The sequence below is a fragment of the Dipodomys ordii genome, unplaced genomic scaffold, assembly GCF_000151885.1.
Source record: "Dipodomys ordii isolate 6190 unplaced genomic scaffold, Dord_2.0 Scaffold45, whole genome shotgun sequence".
Lineage (NCBI taxonomy): Eukaryota > Metazoa > Chordata > Mammalia > Rodentia > Heteromyidae > Dipodomys > Dipodomys ordii.
Window position 1 is genome coordinate 8,804,753 of NW_012267261.1, and position 20,617 is coordinate 8,825,369.

General features: G+C 41.2%; 1 protein-coding gene across 1 annotated transcript in view; it reads left to right on the forward strand.

Annotated features, from left to right (window-relative positions):
* Snx4 (sorting nexin 4) overlaps positions 1 to 20,617 on the forward strand; it is a 52,478-nt gene that overhangs the window by 24,612 nt on the left and 7,249 nt on the right. Inside the window, exons 9-14 of the mRNA XM_013019320.1 lie at positions 6,584 to 6,701; positions 8,218 to 8,290; positions 12,656 to 12,717; positions 16,481 to 16,546; positions 18,070 to 18,159; positions 19,913 to 20,012. Coding sequence (XP_012874774.1) covers positions 6,584 to 6,701; positions 8,218 to 8,290; positions 12,656 to 12,717; positions 16,481 to 16,546; positions 18,070 to 18,159; positions 19,913 to 20,012 — 509 coding nt within the window. The remainder of the gene's footprint in view (positions 1 to 6,583; positions 6,702 to 8,217; positions 8,291 to 12,655; positions 12,718 to 16,480; positions 16,547 to 18,069; positions 18,160 to 19,912; positions 20,013 to 20,617) is intronic.

Sequence of the window (20,617 nt, forward strand, 5' to 3'; positions counted from 1 at the left end):
AAGTCGGCTTTTCCTTTTCTTTCCTTCCACCTCCTCTGCAGGCCTCTCCACTCTCCACAGGCCTGCCCTGCTCTGCTCCCGGAGGCGCCTCTCCACAGGCATGTCTAGAAGAAGGTCCCAAAAGGCCCCTTGAGGAAGCCCCTAGTGACCTCCAGAGGAGGTACCAAATACCTCTCAAGGAGGCTTACCCTGCTTCTCCATGTCCTGTCCCCTCCGGTGAGGCTCTTGATGCCCCGCCCCCTGCTGATTATTGGGGCCCCGCTGGTCATTACACCAGGTGCTCTCAATTCACCTCTATTCTCCCAATCATCACCAACGACATTTACTTTCTGTATCTCCAAAATCACTTTGATTCTTATGCCACTTAGCACCTCCGCCTCCCTCAACTGCTAGTGGTGGTGTAAGCCAACAGAGAGAATACCAGTGCTACTGGGCAGCACGGCCTCAATTTTTTGTATTGCATTGGCCAGAGAAAAACATGAAAATAGAGGGTGTGGCTAAAATTTTGTGATCCAGGCAGAATGGGTGGAGCCATGATGATGGCTGGCTGCTCCTAGAGCCCCTGCCCATATAACCTAGTCCAGTTTGGCTGGGGAAGGGTAGGACCTGCATTACCTGGATAGATACAGTTTTTGTTTTGTTTTGGTTTGGTTTTTGTCAGTCGTGGAGCCTGAACTCTGGGCCTGGGCACTGTCCCTCAGGTCTTCAGCTCAAGGCTAGCACTCTACCACTTGAGCCACAGCACCACTTCCCACCTTTTCTGTTTTTGTGGTGCTGAGGAATTGAATCCAGGGTCTCATGCATGCAAGGTAGGTACTCTACCACTGAGCCACCTTCCCAGCCCAGGCACACAGTTTTTAGTTCTATCAGTTTTGGGGCTTGAACTCAGGGCCTTGGTTCTGTCCCTGAGCTTTTGTGCTCAAGGCTAGCACTCTTGAGCATTTTTTGTAGTTTACTGGAGATAAGCATCTCACAGACTTTCCTGCCCTGGCTGGCTTTAAACTGCAATCTTCAGATTTCAGCCTCTTACGTAGCTGGGATTACAGGCGTGAGCCACCAGCGACCCCCTACGTGCATAGTTTTACAAGTCACCTTTCTTGGCTTCCATCATACAACTGTGGTCACCAGAATTTCCACTAGACCACTTTCTGAAGGGCACCAAGAAACCTAATATCTACATCCAATGTTTTCAGGTCTTCACTCCATGCAGAATTATCTCTGTTGTTCTGACCATATTTGCTGACACTTGTATTCTGATCAGAGAGCCCCTGAGGTTCATAATGGCCTTGATATAACCTACTCTTCCAGTTTCCCTGGGACAGTAGGGTTGAGGGACATCTTGGGTCCAGGGCTCCTTTCCATGAATATTGGCCATGCTGCATGCAGCACATCTAGACCATGCAAAACAAATATTTCCTAGACTAGGGAATCTGAGACAGTAGAAATCCATCTCTTTATACATTTTAATGAAATCTCACTGCAGCACGTGTTCCATATACTTTGTCTGTTTTAGAGGATTCAGAAACACAATCATGAGAGTAATGTAGCTCCACAGTGAAGTCTTTATTAAGTGTGAGAAGTGTACTCATTTCTTCTTTTTAATGCCAGGCTCTTATGAATTGATTGAAATGGGATGGATGTAGTCTGTTATTTGAGCAGTTAACTAACAAGCCATGTCCAGATGATGTCCAGTATGTCCAGAATCCAGTTTCTGGGGCAGCCCTCTACTACTCCAGAGCCCTTGGATATCAACTTCGGCACTGGAGTGATTGGTTGTCCTCCAATGACTGATGAATAGGATTTGTGTTTTAATCCCCTGGTTGTCAGGTATCCAGGGTGATGGCAGTCCTCCATAGTTGCCCATTCTCATATTGTCACACTGATGTACAAGGAAGAAAGAATATAAATCATGCAAGTAGGCAAGAGCTGGGAACCTGGACAGAATGGGCACATGGTCCTGCTAACATTGCGCTCTCATTTTGTGTGGCCTGCATTTGCTTCCAGTGAAAAATTCCTGCTGGATATGTAGAATACACCTTTATAATAGCAGAAGACCAAGAAGTGCAGTAGCTCATTGGTATAGGAGTATGATTCTGTCAGGGTAGAAGAGGTCTCAGGTTCAAATCCCACAACCAGCCCTCTTTTTCTTCCACCTTTTCACATTGCAGTGAAAGATGGTGATGCTGGAGAGACTTCCCTCCTTTGTTCACTTGTCTTGATGGTATTTTTTTTCTTAAAAGAGATGTGCCTGAGGCTGATCTTATATTTTGTTACAAATATACTAAACCCATTAAAACAAAATCTAGACAACCAGATTTAAGAAGTGACATTATTTACATCGTTATTTTAAAATCTACTCTTTCCTGTAGAAATAAGCAATGCTTGTTATGCCCAGATAAGGATCCCCAAAGACCACCAAGTAGCCGATTCCTATGCAAGCACACCAGAGTCGTTTATTGCAAGCTCGAGCCTGGACTCACAACTGTCACGGAGAGTTGAGAGTGGACCCTTCAGTTAAACAGGGATTTTTATAGGGTGTAGGGTTGAGGTAGGGGAGTACCTAGCTTAGCAGTTACATGACTGTTTGACATTCAGTGAGTGAATCTTGTAACAATCTTATTGGCTAGAGTGCTTGGGCTAAGCCGTTAAGAATTAACTATATTAACTATGCTATCTTAAGAAACATCTGGAGCTTTAGGTACTTTCCTGTCATCCGCACATCTGGAGCTTTAGGTACTTTCCTGTCATCCGCTGATGGCTATTGCTAGGGGAGTTACAGGCAGAACATTTTTCTAGGAACCTAAGTTCTTACTTTCAGTAAAAGTCTTTACAGTGGGTACTTTCTGTAAAGGCCTTCACAATGGATACCTTTGGTGAAGGCCTTTACAATGGAGTCTAAGTCCAGAATGACTGTACGTTGGCTAAGGCCTCTCATACTACCCTCTTCTATGCTTTCTGTGCAGTAGAAGTTTAATTTACTGTAGCTTTTAGTTACCACTTGATCAAAAAAAATTTTTAAACTTTCATTATATCAAGTATAGAATGATTTTCTTCTTTTAAAAGAAAGCTAGGCCTCACAGTCAGATACTTAAAATTATAATTTGGGGCTGGGCACTGGTATTGGTTCAGGCCTGTAATTCTAGTTACTCAGGAGGCTGAGATCTGAGGATCAATTTGAAGCCAGCCTAACTGTCCCTAAGACTCTTTTTTTTTTTTTTTTGTTGGTCGTGTGGCTTGAACTCTGGGCTTGGGCACTGTCCCTCAGCTCTTCAGCTCAAGGCCAGCGCTCTACCACTTGAGCTACAATGCCACTTCCGGTTTTCTAGTGGTTTATTGGAGATAAGAGTCTCTCAGAGTTTCCTGCTCTGGCTGGCTTTGAATGTGATCCTCAGATCTCAGCCTCTGGAGTAGCTAGCATTACAGGCGTGAGCCACCGGCACCTGGCCCCTGAGACTTTTATCTCCAACTAACCACCAGAAAACCAGAAGTGGAGCTGTATCTCAAAATGGTAGAACACTAGCCTTGAGCAAGAGCTCAGGGACAGTACCCAGGCCCTGAGTTCAAGCCTCAGGACCACCAAAAATAAATAAATTCTTGGGTTATTCCTTAAGTTTCCAAACTTTCATGTTATACCACTTTTTTATGCTGAGTTTGGGAGCAACAAGTATGGATGAATAAATATATTGAGTAAGTTCTCTTCAAGGCATTTAAGATACCCTATTATATAAGATACCCTTGCTGCTACAGATAGGCAGCAAGGCCTGAAGAAGAGGGTTGGTGCTAACTGACAATTTTGTTTCCCACTCAGACTTGATTTCAGGTAATAGTTGATTGTACCAGTTGTAAATATGCGTAGGTGACTCTGTATACTTTCAGTACTTTCATTTTAATGGGATGGAGAAAACAAAAGCCATAGGAAAATCTGAAACCACTATGAAATAAACCCTAAACTATTGGACCCTACATTGTGTTTGTGCCCTTGAGCTGAGATTAAGAAGCATTCAGGACAAAGCCTTGATGGAGGTTCTTTTCAGGATAAGTCTTGAATAATGAATATGAATTGATTAGGAGAGGTCCCTGTCTGGATTTAAAGTAGGTAGTGGTGGTGGAAGGGTGGGGGGGGGGAAGGGGGAAATGATAATCAGCAAGAAAAAAAAAGTATAATATGGAGCCCTGAGGATGGGGCTCCAGTGGTACAATACCAGTCTAAGTCTGAACCCTAAATTGAAACCTCAGTGATGCAAAACAAACAAAAAACCCCAAACAAACAAAAAGCTAGGCTATGGGAGGAAGAAGGAAGTGTAGAGTCTTTAGCGATCCTAGAGACTATTAGGAGAATAGAAAGTAAAGTTCGTTCTATCTTAGGTAACACCTTCAAACTTAGTAAGTTTGCATGTTGATTTTACCTGCCTCGTAGACACGAGTTTTAGATTTTTAGTATCTGGGAAGAAAGTTTTATATCTTTGTCTCCCTCTTTGTTTTTCCATTTAGACCACAACATGTTGGATATATGTTTTTCAGTCTTTAATTTTTCTAAGAACATCTAACTATTAAGGCTATGAGAGTCTTCATTTTAATGTACAGCCATCGCTGGGCACCTCTGGCTTACACTTATAATCCTAGTTACTCAGGAGGCTGAGATCTGAAGATCACACTTTGAAGCCAGCCCAGGCAGAAAAGTCTATAAGACTCTTATCTCCACTAAACTCCAAACATTGTCCAAGTGGTAACTAGCCTTGAGCACAGAATCTTAGGGACAGTGTCCAGGCCCAGAGTTCAAGCCCTAGGACTGGCAAAACACATAAAATAATATGTTGACATGGCTACATTTTGATTTTGGCAAGAATGGTAGACCTTATTTCTGGAAAATCCATTCCTTCATTCTTAAGTGCACACTGTTATCGGAGGCTTGATGAATTTTTTCAGTGTTTACCTTTAGGTCTTCTGAAGTCTCTATAACTGATTTTTCCCAAGATGCATGTTTATCCCTTCATCAACGTTGCAATTGTATATAATCTTTTACTTCTGACTCTTAGCAATGTGATTCCCTAGAATACTAGCTATTTCCTTATGAGCATTATTCAAGAAATTGTGCCAACTTTAGAAACTTCTGGTTTACCCAGTTTAGGTACTGTAAGCTTTAAACTATGTTTATTCCCCTGAACTTTTTTCATAACCCAGTATGACATCTAAGAATTTTGTAGTTATTGCCCCCTCTAGAGTTGGCAATCTGGAAAGGAAAAGTCTATAGGAGATCTGATCAGGTCTAGAGATGTTCGACTAACCTTAGAGAATTTTCCTGGTTCCTAGGACTCAGCACAAAGTGATTGAGGACTTTACAGACTGTCACTTGTGCTTCAATTCAAATCAACTTCCACAGAAAAATCATGCCAGCTCAGACCTAATTGGGTGTACATATTGAGAGCAATTCATAGTTATCAAGCATACTATATTTTAATTTTAATTTTATTTAGATGTTTTACATTTTGTACACTGAGGATTGGACCTAGAGTCTTGTACAAGTTAGGTAAGTGATATTTAGTTGTTTAAGAAATTGTTTGAGGGGGCTGGGAAGGTGGCTCAGTGGTAGAGCGCTTGCCTTGCATGCATGAGGCCCTGGGTTCGATTCCTCAGCACCACATAAGAAAAAAGAAAAAAGCTGGAAGTGGCGCTGTGGCTCAAGTGGTAGAGTGCTCGCCTTGAGCTGAAGAACTGAGGGACAGTGCCCAGGCCCAGAGTTCAGGCCCCACAACTGGACCCCCCCCCCCAAAATAAAAAGAAATTGTTTGCGGGCTGGGAAGGTGGCTCAGTGGTTGAGTGCTTGCCTTGCATGCAAGAGGCCTTGGGTTCGATTCCTCAGCACCACATAAGCAGAAAAAAAAAGGCTGGAAGTGGTGCTGTGACTCAAGTGGTAGAGCACTTGCCTTGAGCTGAAGAGCTTCAGGCCCCACGACTGGACCCCTCCCCCAAAAAATTGTTTGATTAGGGAATACATTTTCATAGTTAACCAGATAAATGTATACATTGATAGAAAAGGGAAATTTACAAAATGAAAAACTCACACTCATCCTTGTCTCTTCATTTCCAGCTATCTCCCCAGAGTTTCACGCCTCATTGGTTAGGTTTATATCCCTTTAGAGTTTTATCCCACAAATGTAAGCAAATTGAAGAGCATGGTTTTCTGCCTTTCATCTGGGTGTAAAAGGGAGATTAGATAGGGTTTTTCAACACAATGACAGCCAAGCTCCCCCAGTCCCTTTACTCTTGCATTGTCCTAGCTGAAGAACACTGCCTAAAAAAAATAAGACTAATGTAGGTTAAGTATTTTCTGAAATACCCGATGCCCCAATCTTCGCAGCCAGATCCTTCACAGAAACTACATAAGTACCACATTAAGGATTTTGGACACTGTGTCAGGCTGTGTCTAGGCTTTGCAGCAGAAAGAAGTGTGTTTAGCAGCAGAGAAATGATTTGGACTTTAGGAAGATCATCCAAGCAGAGTGGACAGTAGATTAGAGTGGTATGATGGTACACTAAGGATCTAATTGGGAGTACAGTAAGATATGCTTGGTGCTAATGTTAGGGCATTGGCAGACAGGCCAGAGAAATGGAAGTGAATTGGATAATCCTAAGGAGGTAGAACTGATGGACTGGATGATTAGTAGACGGTATGGAATGAAGGAGAAGAGAAGGAACTACAGGTAGCACTCAGTTTCATTCTTTATAGTGCTATGGACCATAAGAGAAAGAGATTTGGAGATGGAAGGGAAAGACAGGGTAAGCTTTGGATGTGTAAGCAAGTACAAATCTCCACTATATAAGTTGGATTTACAGATCTGGAGTTAGGAGCAAGATGACTAACTTAACCCTAAGGAATACCAACCCTGGAAGGATATTTCCCGAAGTGTAACCCTAGAGTTACCAGCAGTTGAATCCTGTGGTGAGCTTGTTATACAGCAGATCCTAAATGCTAGTTAGCCTTTTGTGTGTGGTTATTTACTCTTCTCCTCTTCAGTAGTAATTTTAACACACATTTTGGGAATTCTTTGCGTGCTCAAGTTGAAGATGTCAGAGAGGTGAAGGAAATGGATATTACAAGCAAAACTTCAGGAGGGAACAAAGAGTTAAAACCATAAAGCCGGGAGCTGGTGGCTCACACCTGTAATCCTAGCTACTCAGGAGGCTGAGATCTGAGGATCCTGGTTCAAAACCAGCCTGGGCAAGAAAGTCCATGAGACTCTTACCTCCAATAAACCACTAGAAAACTGGAAGTGGTGCTGTGGCTCAAGCAGTAGAGCGCTCGCCTTGAGCTGAAGAGCGCATGGGTAGCACCCAAGCCCAGAGTTCAAGCCCCACGACTGACAAAAAAAACAACATAGAAAGTATCATTGATGTTACAGTTACCTTGCCAAGAGCTACAATATATTGTTAGATTTTGCAACATGAAAATAGTTGGTAACTTTGTCAGAAATATTTCTTCTCCACTATAGTGCAGAGGGTAAAGACAGATTCCACCAGGCCAAGAGGTGAAATGGAAGGGAAGTGTTTATTTTCAGACAGGTAACTTAGTAGAAGGTGGAGAGTGTGAAAGTGTGTGGTTGTGAAAGTGGATGTTGAGAGGTACTGGGTGTGTGATCAAGGAAGGGGAGTAGAGGGAGAAAACATTTCAATCTAAGAAAGGAGTTACTTTGTCCAGGAAGAGTGATGAGGGCAGTTAGGAAATTGGGGTATGCTAGAATTGAATATAGAGCAGGGTAGGAACTGATCTCTAGAGAAAAGAAAGAAAGTAGAAGATCTGGGAAAGTTCTTAAATTGGTTGGCATGAGGTAGAGGTGGCAGTCATTCCCATAGCTTCTGGTTTGTGAGGCTGTTTGGAGAGTGACAGAGCTTCAGGTCTTTATAAAGACTGGAAATGCTGAAATGGAAAATTGAAATTAGACCATGATTTATGGTTGCACCATACTTTTTTAGCATCATAAATTTGGTAAAGTAATTCTTCATACCAATTAATTTTGTCTCTATCTCAATCCCATTATTTTCATTATGTAGTATGACATCTTTTTTTGGCTTTCAAAATGTCAAAAATGATTTTTAATCTAAAAGTTTTTGGTGATTTATGTTGGTTTTTAAATGTTGATGGTCATTATTCTCAGGAACTGTTATTTGACTACTTAGTACTCATGAAAAAAATGATGTTTTATTTGTTTCGTGTTGCAGGAGGTTTACTGAACTAAAACACTACAGTGATGAACTCCAGTCTGTCATCTCACATCTTCTTCGCGTGAGAGCTGTAAGTAGTCACTAAGCTTTTTGCTAGGAAGGTGTTTGTCATTTAGTCACTGTGTTTCTAAGTAGTGAGTGGAATTCATGACAGCTGATTATTATTATTTTTTTTTGTTGGTCATGGGGCTTGAACTCTGGGCCTGAGTGCAGTCCTTCAGCTCTTCAGCACAAGGCAAGCACTCTACCACTTGAGCCACAGTGCCACTTCCAGTTTTCTGAGTGGTTAATTGGAGATAAGAGTCTCATGTACTTTTTCTTGCCCAGGCTGGCTTTGAACCATGATCTTCAGTTCTCATCCTCCTGAGTAGCTAGTATTACAGGCGTGAGCCACTGGTGCCTTGCTTTCAACTGATGATTTTATGTCACCATTCATGAAATGTTCCTCTATTACGAACTATTTGAAGAATCTTAGCTTAGTTTTGTTTTCTTCTGGTCATAATAGTGTAGTTGTTTTAACATCTTATCAAAAGGCTTGCCATTTCAGTGTTAGAATGTAAATGAATATAGGATTTTAGACTACTGCTATTACCACGTTTTGTTTTGCTTTTAAGATTTATGGAATGATTTATGAATGTTAAGCCATCCTGTGTCTATTCTTTTTGTTTTGTTTTGGTTTCTGGGGTTTGTTATGTTTTGTTTTTGAAACAAGGTCTTACTTTGTTGCCCAGACTGGTCTCAATTCATAATCCTCCTGCCAAGTATTAGGATTATAGGTGTGCATCACTACTCCTGCCTCCGTGTTCTTAAAGTTCCACTAACTTGAGATGGCAGTCTGCTTTGAAAAAAGGAACTAGAAACTGAGGAATAATCTTTGTGCTTAACGATATACTTTGACTATAAAGAAATGGAAATACTTTTTAAGTAAATTAATGTACCTGGAAAATGTGTCATCCACTCTGATCTTTTGGAATAAACTAGAAGGAACTTTAAACTTGATGTGTTACCAAAAGTGTAAGATCACATCTTATAAAGGTTGCAATCTTATTGAAATAAAATAGATTGTTGGCTGGGAATGTGGTTTCGTGGTACAGTGCTAGCCTTGAGCAAAAGAAGTTCAGTGACAGTGCTCAGGCCCTGAGTTCAAGCCCCAGAACTGGGAAAAAAAAAGTTTTTGTCTTGGATTTGCTTTAATAAAAAAAGAGTCCACTGGTGACAAGCAGAAAGTGGGGCAGTTTTAGAGCTACATCCTTAAGCTCTTTGTTTTCTGTATTTTTTTTGTCTATTTAAAGATTTCCATAATGTAGAAAAATAAGGTAGAACAATTGCCTAATGTGATTGAAGCTCTGGGTTCAGTCCTTAGCCACACACACACAAACACACACACACACACACACAGTCCTTAGCAACACACACACACGAATCAGGGAAATAATAGTTTATCCTCAGAGCTTTAGAAACTGTGCACCAGAAATCCATAATATACAAAAATAGAGTAGAACACTTGCCTAATGTGATTGAAGCTCTGGGTTCAGTCCTTAGCAACACACACACACACACACACACACACACACACACACACACGAAGTAGTTTATCCTCAGAGCTTTAGAAGCTGTACACACACACACACTGGAAGTAGTTTATCCTCAGAGCTTTAGAAGCTGTACACACACACACACACACACACACACACACACACACATATGGGAAATAGTTTATCCTCAGAGCTTTAGAAGCTGTACATACACACACACACACACACGGGAAGTAGTTTATCCTCAGAGCTTTAGAAGCTGTACACACACACACACACACACACACACACACACACATATGGGAAATAGTTTATCCTCAGAGCTTTAGAAGCTGTACACACACACACACACACACACACATATGGGAAATAGTTTATCCTCAGAGCTTTAGAAGCTGTACATACACACACACACACACACACACACACACACACACGGGAAGTAGTTTATCCTCAGAGCTTTAGAAGCTGTACACACACACACACACACACACACACACACACACACATTAGGTGTTTATGTGGAATTAGCATTTGCTCTTCTAGTTTATATCCATTGTGTTTGAGGGTATACTAATTTTAATTACCATAAGTGATTTTTTTTTGTAAAATACATGTGAATGACTAGACAGTACCCATTTTATCTTAATGATCTAAATGAAATTCTGTTGTTGTTAAAATATCTACCGTGTTTATTGGTTAAAAGAATTTATCTAGCTGGGCGCCTGGTGGCTTACACCTATAATCCTAGCTACTCAGGAGGCTGAGATCTGAGGATGGTGGTTCAAAGCCAGCCCAGGCAGGAAAGTCCAGTGAGACTCTTATCTCCAATAAACCACTCAGAAAACCAGAAGTGGCGCTGTGGCCCAAGCTGTAGAGTGCTCGCCTTGAGCTGAAGAGTGCAGGGTCAGCGCCCAAGCCCAGAGTTCCAGCCCCACAACTGGCCAAAAAAAAAAAAAAATTCTTTTATTTTTATTTATTTATTTACTTTTGGTCTTGGAGCTTGAATTCAGGGCCTGGCTCCTGTCCCTAAGCTCTTTTGCTCAAGGCGAGTGCTCTACCACTTTGAGCCACAGCTCTGCTTCTAGTTTTCAGAGCTTAATTGGAAATAAGAGTTTCATGAACTTTCCTGCCCAAAAGTCCAGGCTGGTTTTGAACTGTGATCCTCAGATCTTAGCCTCTTAGGTAGTTTGGTCACAAGCATGAGCCACCAGTGCCAGGTAAAAGGATTTATCTTTTGACAAAGTATTAAGGATACTTTATGTTCAGCCTTTATGTATAAAACCGTAAATCAATAAAACAGAAAATAGGCATATCCTTTTCCCTGGTAATTTCCACTTTGAAAACCAGATTATAAGGAAACAATAGAAGGAGAAAAGCCTACTCTTAGAGATATGTATTGGACCTTATAATACTGAAAAAGTAGGAACAAGTACTGACAAGATGATTGAACAAAGAAAACATTTATTTATTTTTTTTTGTTCGGTTGTGGGGCTTGAACTCTGGGCTTGGGCGCTGTCCCTGTGCTCTTTAGCTCAAGGCAATCGCTCTACTGCTTGAGCCACAGCACCACTTCCAGTTTTCTAGTGGTTTATTGGAGATAAGAGTCTCAGGACTTTCCTGCCTAGGCTGGCTTTGAACTTCCATCCTCAGATCTCAGCCTCCTCAATAGCTAGGATTATAGGTGTGAGCCACCAGTGCCCGGCTAAGAAAACATATTTTATACACTATTCAGCAGAACTCTGTATGTGTGTGTGTGTGTGTGTGTGCACATGCACATGTACATGGGTACATCTGTGTCCCTGAGTTTTTGGCTATGGACTGCATTCCTCAGACCTCTGCCTCCAGAGTACCTAGGATTATAGGCATGAACTAATCGTGCCTCATTTATTTAGTAGACTTTTATACAACTATTTCATGTGGTATTTTTTATTCTGCTGGATAAAAAAATATTTCTACCTTGCTATAGGAAATTTGAAGGCAGTAAGAGAAATTGCATAGGGCTGGGAAGGTGGCTCAGTGGTAGAGCGCTTGCCTTGCATGCAGGAGGCCCTGGGTCCGATTCCCCAGCACCACATAAGCAAAAAGAAAAAAAAGCCCGAAGTGGCACTGTCGCTCAGGTGGTAGAGAGCTAGCCTTGAGCTAAAGAGCTGAGGGACAGTGCCCAGGCCCAGAGTTCAGGCCCCACGACCAGACCCACCCCCCCCCTCAAAAAAAAAAGAGAAACTGAATAAAAGGAAGTAAGGAAACAAGATAAATATGGTGTAGCAACACTAGCTCTGGTTTTTGTGTGTGTGTGTGTTTGGTACTGGGGTCTGAACTCAGGGCCTAGTGCTGTCCCTAAGCTTTTTTGCTCTGTCTGATGCTTTAACACTTGAGCTACAGCTCCAATTCTGGCTTTTTGAGTGGTTAATTAGCGATAACAGTGTTACAGACTTTTCTGCAGGGACTGACTTCGAATTGTGATTCTCAGATCTCAACCTCCTGAGCAGTTGGGATTACAAGCATGAACCACCACCAGTGGCCTGTTTTTGTTTTTATGGTTATTTTATTTTTCCAGTCATGTGCTTGAACTCAGGGCCTGGGCACTGTCCCTGAGCTTCTTTTTGCTAAAGGCTAGCACTCTACCACTTGAGACACAGTGCCACTTCCAGCTTTTTTGTTTTTTGGTACTGAGGAATCAAACTCAGAGTTTCATGCCACTAAGCCACATTTCTAGCCCAAGGTTATTTTTTTTTTTTGATGAATTGTAGAGATTAAGTGTTTTTTTAAATGTATTTTTCAAGTTCATTGTGCTAAGCGTGCATTTTGGGGTTTTGCTGTGTTTTTAATAATACAAGGATTTTGTTTAAGTAATCTCTATAAGCTTAATATCAATATCTATTAAATATTTATTTCAGAGAGTAGCCGATCGACTCTATGGTGTATATAAAGTACATGGGAATTATGGGCGAGTTTTTAGGTAAGTATTAGATAATTACTTGGCTCTAATTACCTTTTTGATTTTAGAAAACCTCAAAATTTATGAAATATTTATTTTTATATGTTATCTTTGTTATTTATTTTATAATATATTGTCATATATTTACATATACAATACATATAAATATATTAATGTAACATATATTACATATTATATTTACTATATATTAATCATGAAAATTTATGTGTCTAAAAGACAGAATATTTATTTATTTATTTTAAAATTTTTTTTTGGGGGTCTGGTCATGGGACCTGAACTCTGGGCCTGGGCGCTGTCCCTCAGCTCTTCAGCTCAAGGCTAGCGCTCTACCACTTGAGCCACAGCACCACTTTCGGCTTTTTTTTCCTTTTTGCTTATGTGGTGCTGAGGAATCGAACTCAGGGCCTCAGGCATGCAAGGCAAGCACTCAACCACTGAGCCACCTTCCCAGCCTCTGTCTGCTTTGCTTTTATGGTTTAAAAAAAAAAATGAGGCCATGCTTGGTGGCTCACACCTGTAATCCTAGCTACTCAGGAGGGTGAGATCTGACGATCACCGTTCAAAGCCAGCCAGGGCAGGAAACTCCATGAGACTCTTACCTCCAATTAACCACCAGAAAACTGGAAGTGGTGCTGTGGCTCAAAGTAGTAAAGCACTAGCCTTGAGTGAGAAAGCTCAGGGACAATCCCAGTCCCTGAGTTCAAACCCCATGACCACCATAAACAAAAACAAATCCTCAAATGAAGAAATTCAACATTGAGCAGATAGAAGTAAAGCTATTTTACTGCCCTTTACTGCTTTGGCAGACTGCCTAAGACCATCTTTTAGCTATTGTGATTTTTTTTCTTATACTCCATAATTTATGAAGACACTTGCAGGATGAGATTTCAGTTTTGGGCCAACTTTGGTATAATTAAAGGATTTGTGTGGCAGGTAGAAGTGTGGCTGGGCAGGGCCCTTGCCCAGCATGTGTAAAGCTCTAGGTTGGCTGCCAGTACTGGAACTAAGTAAAGAAAAGGGAATATTGTTCTATATAAACTCCTTTGGTTATTTTTGAATGCCTTCCTTTTTTTTTTTTTCTTTTTTTTTTTGGGGGGGGGGTCCGGTCGTGGGCCTGAACTTTGGGCCTAGGCACTGTCCCTCAGCTCTTCAGCTCAAGGCTAACGCTCTACCACTTGAGCCACAGCACCACTTCCGGCTTTTTTCTTTTTGCCTATGTGGTGCTGAGGAATTGAACCCAGGGCCTCTGGCATGCAAGGCAAGTGCTCTACCACTGAGCCACCTTCCCAGCCCCGAATGCCTTCCTTTTATGAAGGTGTTTTTATCAGCTTTGTTCTTCAATTTAATTTTTTCAATGAATTCAAGTAACATAAAATGACTTGTTGCTGCTTTGGAGGTTGGACCAAGGGGAAAAAACTAAGCTGTGAGTGGAAAAGAATTGAGATTGTCAAAGTGGAGATAAATGATGTTAGGAATGAGTGAGCAGAAATTAGATGCATAGGGAAGATTTTGTACTATGTTATGTTGCTGCTTTTTTTTTTCCCTCTCAGTCGTGGGGCCTGAACTCTGGGCCTGGGCGCTGTCCCTCAGCTCTTCAGCTCAAGGCGAGCGCTCTACCACTTGAGCCACAGCGCCACTTCCGGCTTTTTCTGCTTATGTGGTGCTGAAGAATCAAACCCAGGGCCTTATGCATGCAAGGCAAGCACTCTACCACTAAGCCACCTCCAGCCCTGCTTTTTTTGTTGTTGTTGTTCTTTCTTTTCTTTTTTTTGTTGTTGTTGTGTGTTATAGTGCTGGGAATTGAACCCAGAGCCTTGTGCATGCTGCCAAATACTCTGCTGCTAGAGGAGTTTGCTAGGCTTCTTGCAGTCTCCTCTCCTGTCTACATAGCATAGACTGAAATGTCATTCCTCAGAGACACTTATGGGAGTTGCCCCTATTTTCTGTAGTGTCAGGCTCAGCTAGAAACTCTCACCTGTATCAATCCAGAAATGGACCAAATACATTGCTGGACTCACTCTGCAAAAGACTTAGAAAAGAGGAGAAGAAAAGTGTTTGTTTGGTACCAGTACTAGGTCTAAAACTCAGGGCCTTGTGCCCCTCCTTGGCTTTTTTACTCAAGACTGACAATCTACCAGTTGAACAACATCTCCACTTTCAGCTTTTTGTTGGTTAGTTGGGAATAAGAGTCTCTACCCAGACTGGCTTTGAACTGCGGTCCTCAGATCTCAACCTCCTGGGTCTCCTAGGTAGCTAAGATTACCAGTATGCTGCCTGTGTCTGACACAGAGGAACAGGTTTTGAGTGCCAGCAACCATGCGTTTGCAGCTAATGAGAACTGGCAGAAGCTGATAGATTAAAGTGTTTATTCATTAAGCATTAAAAAATACCCATGTCAGCCAGTGCCGATGGCTCACGCATGTAATCCTAGCTATTCAGGAGGCTGAGATCTGAGAATTGTGGTTCAAAGCCAGCCCAGGCAGGAAAGTCCATGAGACTCTTACCTCTAATAAACCACTCAGAAAACTGGAAGTGGTACTGTGGCTCAAGTGGTAGAGCATTAGCCTTGAGCTGAAGAGCTGAGGGACAGTGCCGAGACCCAAAGTTCAAGCCCCACAACTGAAAGAAAAAAAAAAAAAGCATATAACCAGAGCACCTGCCTCGTAAGTGCAAAGTTCTGAGTTAAAATCCCAGTACCACAAAAAGAAAGGAAAAAACTTTCATATTTCAGATTTTAGATGAGGAGTGTTTAGTCTGTATTTGGGATTTCAGATCCTCCCTCCCCTAGTTTACTATAGTAACATAATTTCCATGTATATTTTTTCACAAGACCTGTTTTAGCAAAATGACAATAAAATGTGCTATGCTTCCAATAGACTTTCTCCTGCAACATGTAAACTGTTACTAAGGTTTTACTGCATACCTGATGGTTCTGTACTATCATCTTTTTTTATGAGTTGCAATCCAGATATATTCATGAGAACTCTCACAGATTTTGATTAAGTGAATGCAGAGTAGCACTACTGTCTGGATTTGTCAGAAGCTTCAGAATTGCTTTTTTTTTTTTTTTTGCTTGTCGTGGGCTTGAACTCTGGGCCTGGGCACTATCTCTGAACTCTTCAGCTCAAAGCAAATGCTCTACCACTTGATCCACAGTGCAACTTCCAGTTTTCTGGTGGTTAATTGGAGATAGGAATCTCACAGACTTTCCTGTATGGGCTGGCTTTGAACCGTGATCCTCAGATCTCAGCCTCCTGAGTATTACCAGTGCCTGGCTCACATTGCTTTAAATGAGCATCATAGGAAAGTTTACTTACCTTGCACTTAACAAGTAGCCACTTTGGAAACTTACATTTGCATGTAGTTTTTCCACTTAGGGAAATAAGCCAATTTGACTCAGAACATAAATCTAAGCATGGCTATTAGGTAACATTGAAAGGCTGGCAAGAAAAGAATCTTGTTAAAAGATTCCCTTGGCCGGGTGCTGGTGGCTCACGCCTTTAATCCTAGCTACTCAGGAGTCTGAGGATCATGGTTCAAAGCCAGCCTGGGCAGGAAAGCCCAATAAACCACTCGGAAAACTGGAAGTGGCGCTGTGGCTCAAGTGGTAGAACACTGGCCTTGAGCTGAAGAGCTGAGGGACAGCGCCCATGCCCAGAAAGTCAAGCCCCATGACCGACCAAAAAAAAAAAAAAAAAGATTCCATTTAATAATATTCCTTGTCTCTAGTCCCTGATGCTTTGATGTTGTCTTCTCTTCCTAGTGAATGGAGTGCCATAGAGAAAGAAATGGGTGATGGGTTGCAGAGTGCTGGCCACCATATGGACGTGTAAGTACCTAGAAGCTTCAGGAAGGCCTGAGGGGAGGATCAATGGGGGCTCTAGGGACACATGTCTATTCTGCTTTATCACATTTACCTGCATGTGTATTTTGCTTTGTGTGTACAGATTTGACCAAAGTTTGTCTTAGCAAAGCAGTTACTTTAATTCATATGTTAATAGAAAAAAGATAAAATCTTAGTGTTCAATAAATAAAGTTATTGGCTGTGAATCAATCAAAAGATCTAATAGAACTTACAACTGAATTTAATGAGTATTCAAAATATCAGCTTAAAATAAAATAAATATAAGCTATTTTTACATACCCACAACAATATTTGGAAAATAAAAAATTTAAACAATACTATTTCCAGTAACATCAAAACATGATACTTAGGCCAGGCAACAGTGGTGCATGCCTGTAATCCTAGCTCCTCAGGAAGCTGAGATTTGAGGATTGTGATTCAAAGGCAGCCCGGGCAGGAAAAAGTTCATGAGACCCTTATCTACCACCAGAAAACCAGAAGTGGAGCTGTGGCTCAGTGGTAGAGTATTAGCCTTGAGTGAAAAAGCTCAGGGACAGTGCCCAGGCCTTGAGTTCAAGCTCCACAACTGACAAAAGAACATGATGCTTAGGGATTTAATTTAATGAAAAAAAATGATGCAGACCTTTACAGTGAAAACTTTATACTTTTGCTGAAAACTATATGAAAACATTGCTGAGAAAGAATTAAAACCTAAATAAGCTAGACGCTAGTGGCTCATGGCTGTCAGGATCCTCAATCAGGAGGCTGAGATCTGAGGATCATGTTTTGAAGAAGTTAGCCCAGGCAAATATGTCCATGAGACTTTTTTTCCCCCCCAATCCTGGGGCTTGAACTCAGGGCCTGAGCACTGTCCCTGAGCTTCTTTTGCTCAAGGCAAGCATTTTACCACTTGAGCCACAGTGCCACTTCTGGCTTTTCTGTTTATGTGGTACTAAAGATTTGAACCCAGGCCCTCATTCATGCTAGGCAAGCACTCTACTGCTAAGCCACATTCCCAGCCCCCATGAGACTTTTTTTTTATTTAAATTTTAATTTTTTGTGAACATACTATACAGAGGGGTTACAATTACATGGGCAAGATAATGAGTACACATGAGACTTTTATCTCCACTTAACCACCAAAAAGTTAGAAGTGGCGCTGTGACTCAAGTGATAGAATGCCAGCCTTGAGTGAAAAAGCTAAGGGACAGTGCCCAGATCCTGAGTTCAAGTCCCATTACTGGCACAAAAATTATATATATATATAAATTTGATTCAGATGTTGGCGGCTCATGTCTGTAATCCTAGCTGAGATCTGAGGATTGTGGTTCAAAGCCAAACCAAGCAGGAAAGTATGTAAGACTCTTCAAGTTAATAAAAATCATTGTGATAATTACAAATTGTCGATATGTTTTGTTTTTAAATGTCAATTCTAACTGTACATACTAAGCATTTCTTTAGAATGTTAATTTTTATCACAAAATTTTATGCAGTATTTTTTTGAATAGGTATGCATCTTCTATTGATGATATTTTAGAAGATGAAGAACATTATGCAGATCAGTTAAAGGAGTATCTTTTCTATGCAGAAGCACTGAGGTGAGTACTAATTAAGTTCCAAGTGTGACCCCAGCTGATTCCTTCCCATTCTATAAGCTTCCATTAAACTATAATCAATAAGATACTTTTAAACTGGTACTTTAAACCCTGAATGAGCTCTCAGTTTGGGGCTCTTTGTAGTGGAGTGCTAGGCATAAAAATGTAAAAGGGGGTCTGCTTTTGAAACCTCGTATTGTAAAAACTACCAGAGCAGGCATCAGGTCTGTCTGTCTCATATTGTAAAAACTACCAGAGCAGGCATCAGGTCTGTCTGTATTTTCTTTCTTTTTTTTTTTTGTCAGTTGTGGGGCTTGAACTCTGGGCCTGAGTGCTGTCCCTGAAGCTCTTCATGTCAAGCTAGGCACTCTACCACTTGAGCCACAGGGCCACTTCCGGTTTTCTGGTGGTTAATTGGAGATAAAAGTTTCATAGATTTTCCTGCCTGGGCTGGCTTTGAACCGTGATCCTCAGATCTCAGCCTCCTGAGTAGCTAGTAATTATATGCGTGAGCCACCAGTGCCCAGCTCTATTTTCTTTCTACTTTATTCCAGTGTGAAGTTTAGAAACAAGATACAGATATGGCAGTCTCTGTCACAAGGTTCCATATTACTATTTTTGTTATGTATTTTTCTCATGTGTGTGTGTCTTATCTGCTCGGTTGTAAAACTTATTGTTAACATCGAGGATTTTTTCTGTTTAGTGTATCTCCTGTAGACCCAAACAGAATTCTCTGCTAGATAACCCTCATTCAATAAGAAAAGGTTACTGTGTTTTTCCTATTCCGTTTGGAGATAAGGGTTCTTTTCCTAGTATTGGTGGCTTTTTTAAAAAAAATCACTTCTTTTAAAAACAGTCTAGGAATTCTGTTAGAGTAACAGTGATGTTACGCTAGCTGTAATTTGTGAACAATATCAGCCTTTTTCCTTGTGGCACTTTGAGAATAGTAAGTTTCACCAAGATATATTCAAGTCACCATGCCAAAGAACATTATGGGCAGTGGAATTCTGTGCAACTCCTAAAAATAACACAAATAATTAATGTGTACTAGCGTGAAGAAATGTCCAGTATAGATGTAGAACCATGTGGTTAGCTGGTTGTGTGTATTTATAAGTATCTTGCTAAATTCAGGAAGGATCTGGTAACATGGGTTGTGTCTAGAGAGTGAGACTAGAGAAAAGAAGGGGTTCTTAAAACCTTATTTTGTGCATTAGAGTAATTTCTATACCATAAATAAATATTATTTAAAAATAATAAACATAGGTGCATTAGCTCACACTAGAATGCCAGCTACTTGCGGGCAGAGATCAGGAGGATCACATTGAGAGATGTTCAAGGCCAGCCTGGACAAAAGTTAGAAAGACCACATTTCAACAAAAAAGCTGGGCTTAGTGGTACATACACACGGACAGGAAGTTTTGTTTTGTTTTTTAAAGTAAGACAACTTAAGATAGTTGTTTTACAACTGAAGATAGCCTAAGTTCGTATGTTGCATTAAATTTTTTTTTAAAATTTACATGATAATGGGTTTATAATAATGGGATAATGTTTATTGAAAAACGAATGCAGAAGCATCTCTTCGTTTATATGAAGTCTTGCTAGGTTTAATTCTTTTTTATATTTGGCTACTACATTTCCAACTTGGCAGTTCTGAACACAGAGTTCTGACCCTAGAGAGACGGGTGACTGCCTCCTCTGAACGCTCCCCCACATGGGAGGAGGCTGGGAAAGTGTAATGGCAGCACTTTGTGTCCAGGGCTGTATGCAGGAAGCATGAGCTTATGCAGTATGACTTGGAGATGGCGGCCCAGGACCTGGCATCAAAGAAGCAGCAGTGTGAGGAGCTGGCCACTGGGGTGAGTAGTCTTCTGTAGGTCTCTGCTCAGTCCAGCCAGGCAGCCTGCCTGTGCCTCTTTAAAGAGAAGAAGTTGTGACTGACTTTACAATTCTTTGGGTCTTTTAAAAAAATTTTTATCCCCTTTCTCTTTCTTTGCTGATACTGGTGCTTGCACTTGGCCTCACAGAGTCTTGCTAGGCAACCATTCTACCAGTTGGGCACACTTCCAGCTTTGCCTGGCGTCATTTAGCAAGGTGTCGTAAGGAAGTTTTAGTTTCTTTCTTTTTTTTCTTTTTCTTTTTTTTGTTGGTCGTGGGCTTGAATTCTAGGACTGGGTGCTGTCCCTGAGCTCTTCAGCACAAGGCGAGCACACTACCGCTTGAGCCACAGCATTACTTCTAGTTTTCTGGTGGTTTATTGTAGATAAGAGTCTCATGGACTTTTCTGCATGGGCTGGCTTTGAACCATGATCCTTAGATCTCAGCCTCCTTAGTAGCTAGTATTATAGGTGTGAGCCACTGGTGCCTAGCTTTAGTTTCTTTTGAAGAGCTTTTCTCAGAATCCCTCCTACAAAGGAGCTGCGTACTTTAGACTTCGATGCTTACATTGAGAACTTGGGAAGAA